Below are 9170 nucleotides of genomic sequence, written 5' to 3' on the forward strand. Positions count from 1 at the left end.
CTCTGATATTGAAAATATGCATTGCCTTAAATTAGCTTTACAAACTAAAAAAAAAAAAAAAAACAAAACTATTAAGATTCCTAAAAGATAAGAAAACAACTACTCACTCCGCTCCTTAATACTTTTGGTACTTGGAGTTTTACACGTGAATTAAAAAATTGAAAATTACATGATTAACAATACATTTATAAATAAAAACCTGGCCTATTCCCCTTGCATAAATAATTGTTCCCAATCATAAAAAATATTCCTCATGAATTTTTTTTTTTTGTTATTCAATGTGAGCATAAAATTTTGTGACAAAAATGTTTTTATATTTTTATAAGGGTATTGTGGGAATAAATATAGCTATAAATAGAAATAAGAAATACATTTTTGGACATTAAAAAAGATAATGGGAAAAGTAACGAGGGACGAAGAGACTAACATTCAATTTATAAACTTTATCCTAAAAACAAATCTTATAAGTTAAGAGTCTTAATGTGCTTAAAACGCGAAAATCCACTCAAATAAACGGTAAAAATGTATTCTATCTGTTTTTATTTATTTGTCCTATTTACGTTTTGCACAATTTTCAATGCATGCATTATCTTAACTAAAATATATCTATTTACATAGTACAAAAAGTTATATAGATTACATATTTAAAAACTTAAAATCAAGATGAATATAACAAAATTTCACATGACAATGTTTGAAGTATGGAAAAGTAATTAAATCATAAAATTCCATTTGAATTACAATTTTCCGAGATTTCAAAGAGGACAAATAGAGAGAGTAAGATGAATCTTTTTTGGTGCAAAGAGGAAGCTGAATCTAGACCAGAATTAATTAAGCTAAGCTCAAAAGGGCCAATGATGCTTCCACACCAAGACCATTAAAAATAAAAAATAAAAAAATTGTCTCATCGTGTGCTTTTCAAATATCCTTATAGTTTTCATAAAATTTTAAATATGTAATTATAGACATTTAGCAATAAGTAAATACGAATTAAAAGTTCTAACCTGGTTTGATCCAGAGTTTTTTTTTTTTTTTTTTTTTTTTTTTTTTTTTTTTTTTTTATCTAATCGTATCTAAATTGATTTTGAAAAATAAAAATAGATACGGAGCAATAAATACTCCCTTTTTTTAAGCTAGAGATTAGATTGCGCGGAGTTTTAGGTGGTTTAATAAAATAAGATGTTAGTGGAGGTAGATAAGGTTATTATTTTATTGAAAATTAAAGTGGAGTGAGAGAGAGTGGGAACCATTGAAGGACTGAGAAATGATAAAATAAGAAAGAATGGGGACATTATTGGGTAAAGATATATTATTAAATTGTAAGAGATTTTCAAAAATGTAAGTCTAGCTTATAAAAAAAACGGACGAAAATAGTAACTCTAGCTTATAAAAAAAACGGAGGGAGTATCATAATTATGTTGTAAAGAATAGAGGTGTCAAAACCGAACGGATCCGGAAAAAATTATCCATTTTGAACTGTAATTGATCGGATTTGACTAGAGAAATTCAGGACCCAAATCCGATCTGTAGCCGACCTGAACATAATCCGATCCGAATTTAACCCGATCTAATCTGAACTTAACCTGACACTGATTTGACACGACTTGAACTCAACCCGAACCCAATATGACCCGACTTGAACTCAAACTGAATCGATTTGACCCGACTTGAACTCAACTCAATCCAAAAATGACCCGACAAATAACCGATTTAATCCGATCTGTTTTAAGCCAAACTGATATTACCCCGACCCGATTTTAAACCGATCTGATTTTAACCCGATCCAATTTTAACTCGACCATAACTTTAAACCTAACCTATTGTGGACTTTTTTTTTTCAAGTTCTTATACTACTATATATTTACAAATTTACTAATTATTAATAAGTTAGAAAGTCTAAAACTCTAACAAATATCTTATACAAATTGAATTAGTAATAAAGCAAACTAATAGTACTTGAAGCCTCATGAGATTAAACAATTGAAGAGTAATACCTTAAAAAAAGGACATTCTTTTTTTTATATCACCATGTGTGATTATCATCTATCAATCTATCAGTCTATCACTAGTTCATTATTACTAATCGTCTCACTTATGTACGTAGGTATGATAAGTCATCGATAATTATTCAATTTAAATTTGGCTCCAATATAAATATTATACAAGAATTTATTGAATGAGAAAATTAATTCTTCGCATTTCGTTATAATTAACCACAAAATATGAGAAATGACACATGAATGACTTGATATCGAACCAATTATAAGGTAAAAATTCAATAATTACTCTAGTTTAAAAATGACCTTATTTGGATATTGAATTTGGTCAACTCGACAAAAATCTAGACAAACATGGAAAGGATTTGGATCGGAATTGACCAAATACTGAATCAATCTTATCTTAATCAAACCGAACTTGACCAAACCGAAATCAACCCACCCAAATTCATCCGACCCGAAATTAACCCGATCAAACCTGTTTTGAACTCGATTTGAATTTATCCGAACCGAACATGAACTGATCTAGAGTTGACCCGACCCGGACTCGATGAGCCATGACCTGAATTTGACCTGACCCGACCCGACCCGATCTGATCCGAGTTAAAAGAATAATTTTGACCCGAACAAACCCGACCCAAACTCCACCTAGTTATCCGAATTGACACCTCTAGTAAAGAACAATTCCTAAATGTAGTACTATTTACATAAAGAAGGTGACAAACGCGAATATAAATAATTGAGTCTTAAATTATTACACCCTTCATTTCATAAAGATTTTCCCGTTTACATTTATCGATGTAAATTTTTTATTGTAAAAATCTTTAATCTCAAGTCAACAATAAATTTTAAAAATTGGATATTAATAATATACCTTTTGAGACTAATCAAACTAGACTTTATATGACTATATTTGATATTATATATAGAGAGGAATTTAAAAGATTTCTTCTCATTTTTAAAACCTAAAGATTCCAAATGGAAAGATCAATAAAAAACAGATACAATAGAAGACAAATTTGTCCCTTATAAATTAACTTTGTTGGAGTTCAATAATTCTTCAGAAAACCAAAAAACACTTTATCCTAAAAACTTCAGATTCAATATTGAATAAACTCTAATAGAGTAAATATGCAGTGCATGATTGAGGAAACAAATGTTGTTCGTCCTCTTGCAAATTATCATCCAGACCTTTGGGGCGATCGCTTCTTCAACTACACTCCTCCGGATACGGTATGATTTACATTTACTCCATACGTAACATAATTATTGCTCGTAAATATTATGTTTGGGCTGCACTTATTATCGGTCGAGAGATTCTACTATACAAATTTAAAAGAGGTTTCCTAATAAAGCCATATGGCAAATTGGTAATTAAGGGAGTCATTTTTTTTATTTTTTTTTTGGTCTTTTGTCTTTGTCTTATGATATATGTTTAATTTACCTGATTTGGTTTGATTAGATTTTATTATTTAACCGAATTTTGACTTTTTTTGAATACAAATTTGTAAGGTTATAGATTATTAAAGACTTTTCAATTATATAAATTTAATATAAAATTCGATCCAATCTAATTGGGTTAGATTTGACCTTTTAAAAATAAGCAAATACTTCGTATCAACTTATATAAGTTGAATTGAACATAGCCTTAAAAGGTCAAAGGATATAGTCCAAAGAAATCGTCCATAAGTTAAATATGTTTCTACCATTTTTTCATTGACTATTGGCTTATATTAGGTTACCCAAGGCCAAATGGAGCAAGAGGCTGTAAAGCTTAAAGAGCTAGTGCGCCAAGAACTATTGGTCATTGACAAGGACCCAAAAGAAAGGCTTGTATTTCTAGATGACATAATTCGACTTGGAGTAGCATATCACTTTGAAGATGAAATTGAAGACATCTTTCAAAAATTCTATAAGAAGTTGTATGTTGATAGTAGCTATGAGGATGATCTTTACTATGTTTCACTACGCTTTCGTCTTCTTCGACTACATGGCTTCTATGTTTCATGTGGTATGACACCATCTTCATCACCATTTAATTTTATGTGTTAAATTTATTTACATGTTAACTTTATTTACATTTGAAGATTATTAATTCTTTATTTTTATGTACTAAACCAGATGTATTTGAAAACTTCAAATGTGAGGATAAAAGCTTTAAGGATTGTCTAGCAAGTGATGTGCAAGGCTTATTGAGCTTGTATGAAGCATCATATCTAGGAGTACATGGAGAGAAAACACTCGATGAAGCTCGCGCATTTGCTACTACTCATCTAACCTCCTTTGCTACACAATTAAGCTCTCCCATGGCCGAACAAGTAGCCCATGCCTTGAAATTACCCCTCCATCGACGTACTATGAGACTAGAATCATGGCATCAAATCTCATTTTATGAGTCAAAGTCTTGCAACAATGAAACTTTGCTTAAATTTGCAAAGTTAGATTTCAATTTGCTTCAAATATTGCACAATAAGGAACTTAGAGATCTTACCAGGTAAATATGTGAGGTAACTTAATTAATTTGGATACAATTATTGAGAAAATCTAGCTACTTCTTTGAATGTTCTAAACTATGGTTTATGCTTAACACATACAGGTGGTGGAGAAGCCTGGATTTGGAAAAAAAATTACCTTTTGCACGACATCGGTTGGTAGAGGTTTACTTCTGGATTTTGGGCGTGTACTACGAACCTAAGTACTCATATGCGAGGATGTTGTTAACCAAATTGTTCAAGATTATATCTATTGTAGATGACATCTACGACGCTTATGGAACTGTCGAAGAGTTAGAACCCTTCACAGAAGCAATTCGAAGGTTCGTTATTTTTTTTTTTTTTTTTTTTTTTTTTTACCAAGAATTCAAAGGTTCGTTAACATGAACATATGTACTAAGTGAACCTAAAATTTTCTTAAACCTAATTATTGAACTAATTAGAAATCTTGACTTCATGAAATATTAGGTGGGACAAAAGTTGCATCGACCAATTTCCGAGCTACTTGAGAGTAATGTATCAAGTTATCTTAGATACGTTTGAAGAAATTGAGCAAAATTTAGCTTTGGAGCAACGATCATTTGGTGTTTATCATCTCCAAAAACAAGTACATACTAAAGCTTTATCTATAATATATACTTTGTTTTGAGAAATTATATAAGAACATTGATCAATAATAATGGCTAAGTCTATTTGATAGATGGGCGTTACATGTCAAGCTTACTTGCATGAAGCTATGTGGCGCCGTCAAAATGTTGTTCCTACATTCGACGAATACATGAAAAATTCCATTGGAAGCGCCGGCTATTTGTACGTAATTGTTGCCGCTTTTCTAGGCATGGGGGAGTTAGCAACTAAGGATGCCTTTGAATGGGTCGACCAAACAACAAAGGCACAAAAAGCTTCATGCATACTCGCCAGGCTTTTGAATGACATTGCTAGCCATGAGGTATGTACGGATCTTTGAGAGACTCTAGTCCGGTATGACACATTCTCCTTACCTATCGAAAAAAATAATAAAAAATAAAAAAAATAATAATCATGTGACTATATATATTCTAAATTTCTAATAGATGGAGTGTATTGTGGTGTTTCCCTTAGACTTATCTTGCTAGCTTACCAAAATAAAATTAGAAATATCATGTTTCTGAGTATATGTATTATTAGAAATATCGATCTCTTCTTGCTCAAAAAGAATTATCTATCCTAGATTTTTTTTTGTTTTTTTTTTTTTTATTTTTTTTTTAAGATTGCTTGCGAATATGATTCTATAAATGTTCTTTGATGCTATTACTAACAACAATCACCACCTTACCATAAGTCCATAACATTATTACAAATTTATTTTTCAATGATCTTAGCGGTTATAATCAAATGCTCTCAATCTCAATACTTATTCATTTTCATTGTTCTTTTATAGTTCGAGAAAAAAAGAAACCATGTTTCGTCTGCAATAGATTGCTACATGGATCAATTTGGAACCTCCATCGAAGAAGCTACGAGGGGGCTCCAAGTATACATAGAGGAAGCATGGAAGGACATTAACGATGAAATACTTGGGCCAAAAATCGTGCCCAAGCCTTTGCTTTTGCGACTCACCAACTTATCAAGGACATTATATGACGTTTATCATAATGATGAAGATGGCTATACTACTAGCACGTTTACGCAAGAAAAAATTGCCACAATTCTTATTCATCCTATTGCATTATCATAAATTATAAATTTTATGTGTCTCTTTTACCTTAAATTTTACTTTTGTGTTGAGAAATTTACCTTTGGTTATAAATATATGATTTATGTTGATAAGAACATAAATGCATGTATAATATTAATAATTAATATTTACCTTTGTGTTGTATTTATAATATCCACCATCAGTTTTTGCAATGTTTACTGTATTGTTTCTTAACTTTAGCTTATCTCAATATTTAAGCTCTCGATCAAAGATTTCATCTTGTTGATACAAATAAAATATTAAATCCTTTTTGGAAAATTCTCTTTGGTACTCACAAGTTTTTTAATTTTCTCTTTGGTGAAAAGCAAAAATTTCAATTATCTTTGGTAATCCTGAATTATTAGTATAAATTAACCATAACATTTAGATTTATTTTGATTAAAAACTTTAACTAGATTTAGGTTTTTTTTTTGTAATGATTAAATTATTTCAAAAAAAAATTTAATAAAAAAAAACCCAACCACCTGTAGACACCTAAAAATGTCACCCCAAACCCAAACTCAGTGATGAATGATCTTTTACTGCCAATTAGTCAGGTTGCGCATCGGGATTAAGAATTGCTTGAAGTCCTAGCCCATTTCAATTTCAATCCACCTAATCCAATCCATTCCTATCTCGAATATCCATTCAAACCATTTTCCTAGCTCAATATATACCACAAACCATAACCCACTAGTAGAAAAATATAAATGAGCACCGCAAAATGAGCACCAGTTTTTAAAAACCGATGTGAAAAAAATTAGGCGGGATTTGATGAAAGAGTAATCACACCGGTTCAAACCAAACAGGTGCGAACTTATGTTATTCGAACCGGTTCAAATCTGTCCGAATTTAAAAAAAAAACCGCCCCTTTCTCTTTCTTTCCCGTTGTTTTGCATTTTTCATTTTCCCACGCACGACTCTTCTTTCTCTTTCTTGTTCTCTCCCTTCATTTCTCCCTTCTCTTGAATCCACCACGGCCGCCACCTGCGCGCACCAGAACCCCCTCCACCACTGCCGCCACCTGCAGCGAAACCCCATCCACCACAACCGCGTCCTCCAACGGCCACCGTGAAGTCCTCTTCCCTCTTCATTAAGCTTTCAGCAGCGCATGCAAGGGAGTAGCCCCCGGCCCGACATCCACCACAACCGCCTACTCCACCGGCCACCTGTGTAGGAGCAGCCGCCGTCCTCTGCCTCCATCTCTCCTCCCCTTCCACCTCCAATTATGGTGGATATTCTCACCTCTTCCACCTAGGCTTAGTATTAAATTTGGGCATTTTGAACAATTATTTTCAATTCTCTACCTATATTTTCTTTTGCATTTTGAACAATTATTGGGCATATGAGCAAACTAAGTTAGCTAGGGTTTCAATATAATTTAACCCCAATTTTGATTGCTACTTAAATTGTCTATATTATATGTTTCTTTTTGTGAATTTTAGGTGGTTTTAATGGGAAATTTTGAATAAATTAGAGATTAGTAACCTTGTTAGTTAGTTGAATTTTGGTAAGTAAAATATAACGTGGTTGAATTTAGCTTACAAAAATTATATTATTTCCCAAATTTCTAATTTAGTATGAATTAGCGATTAGCAATTGTGTTATAAATTAGGGAATAAATTAGTGAAATTACATAAATTACTCTAAATTTTAAATAAATTAGTGATAAGCAATTGTTAGTTTGATGAATGATGTGTTATAGTTTAGCAATGTATGTAGTATTAAATAATTACTAACTTATGTTTTTTGTTTTTTGTTTTTTTTTTTTGTATTTGTTTTTTTTTTATTATATATATATATATATAGCACAAGTTTAGCTTGAAGATTACATATTTAGCTCAAGTGGAAAGTTAGAAATTTACATCCATTGTACTTGATATATTGGTATGAATTATAAACTTTACAAAGTTATATTTCTTTCTCTTTATCCAGTTAATAAAAGTTTTTCATGCTATTATAACTTGTGTATTGTTTGATGACAAATAAATAATGCAACTATAAAATGCTTGCATCAGCATATGCCTAGATACCCGTTCAAGGCTTTCTCATTAGGAGAAGTCTTGAATAGTCCCTGGTTGGGACTGTTCTTAAACGTTTACTCTCACTTAGGTGGTGAATGTATGTCTTTTTTTTTCGATTTTAAGGAACATCTTGGCTTACCATCTCCTCACCATGTTCTCTAGGTACATATGTGGCTGGGTAAGTAATTACCTACATCATATACTTGGAGAATTGGGGGGAAATGCTACCGAATTTTCCTTAAAATTGGAAAGTCGACATGCATTCACTAGTGAGATTAGACGTTCAAGGATGGGATAGGGTTGGAGTGATAAGGACCCTTTGGAAGCATGCATTTTTTCACTATATGAATGGTATATGCATGGTGTGTACTTGAATTTGATTGACATAATATATGTAGTAATCATACATTATTCATAATATGTTTCTATGTTTAGAGACGATTTATTACTAAATGGAGAAGGATCGTGGTTGGATGTATAGTAGACGTCATACATTGGAATTCTTTCATGGGGTTCAAGAGTTTTGCGAGAGGGCTAACATCTTATCAGCGCAGAATGGGTGTCGGTTGCCTCTATTGTCCTTGTGTTGATTGTAATAATGTGAAGATGGTCAATAGTGTTGAAATCATTAGAGATCATGTAATTTGTTGTGGGTTTAGGCTTAAAAACCATGTGTGGATTTGGCATGGTGAAGAAGGAGAGTACATTGGGGATGTTGATGGGAATAATGTGCATGACAGAAGCGATGAGATTCGTGTGGACGAGGAATACGGGAATGATGAATATATTATTGATAATGGTGAGGATGGAGTTGAGGATGAGGTCGAGGATGATCAGGTGGATGAGATCGAGGATGAAGAGGTGGATGAGATGATGCATGGTGTTGAAGGTGATGTGTTTGAGTCATTATTGGAGGCTTCCAAAAAGCCTTTGTATCCTG

At 32.1% G+C, this 9170-nt stretch overlaps 1 protein-coding gene across 1 annotated transcript; it reads left to right on the plus strand.

Moving 5' to 3' along the window:
- Positions 1-2946: 2946 nt before the first annotated feature.
- On the plus strand, positions 2947-6379 carry LOC110693152 ((-)-germacrene D synthase-like). Its single transcript, XM_021870272.1, has 7 exons — positions 2947-3230; positions 3735-4008; positions 4119-4491; positions 4594-4812; positions 4958-5096; positions 5190-5438; positions 5910-6379. The coding sequence occupies exons 1-7, from the start codon at positions 3129-3131 to the stop codon at positions 6204-6206; spliced, it is 1653 nt and encodes a 550-aa protein (XP_021725964.1). The 5' UTR covers positions 2947-3128; the 3' UTR covers positions 6207-6379.
- Positions 6380-9170: the final 2791 nt, after the last annotated feature.

The sequence above is a fragment of the Chenopodium quinoa genome, unplaced genomic scaffold (assembly GCF_001683475.1).
Source record: "Chenopodium quinoa cultivar QQ74 unplaced genomic scaffold, ASM168347v1, whole genome shotgun sequence".
NCBI classification, from domain to species: domain Eukaryota; kingdom Viridiplantae; phylum Streptophyta; class Magnoliopsida; order Caryophyllales; family Amaranthaceae; genus Chenopodium; species Chenopodium quinoa.

What these genes read in the sequence shown, in the direction of transcription:
- LOC110693152 (XM_021870272.1), top strand. Translation starts at nt 3,129, where the DNA reads ATGCAGTGCATGATTGAGGAAACAAATGTTGTTCGTCCTCTTGCAAAT. An exon ending in TGGCTTCTATGTTTCATGTG is followed by an intron (nt 4,009 to 4,118) that starts GTATGACACCAT and finishes GTACTAAACCAG; the next exon opens with ATGTATTTGAAAACTTCAAA. An exon ending in ATGACATTGCTAGCCATGAG is followed by an intron (nt 5,439 to 5,909) that starts GTATGTACGGAT and finishes GTTCTTTTATAG; the next exon opens with TTCGAGAAAAAAAGAAACCA.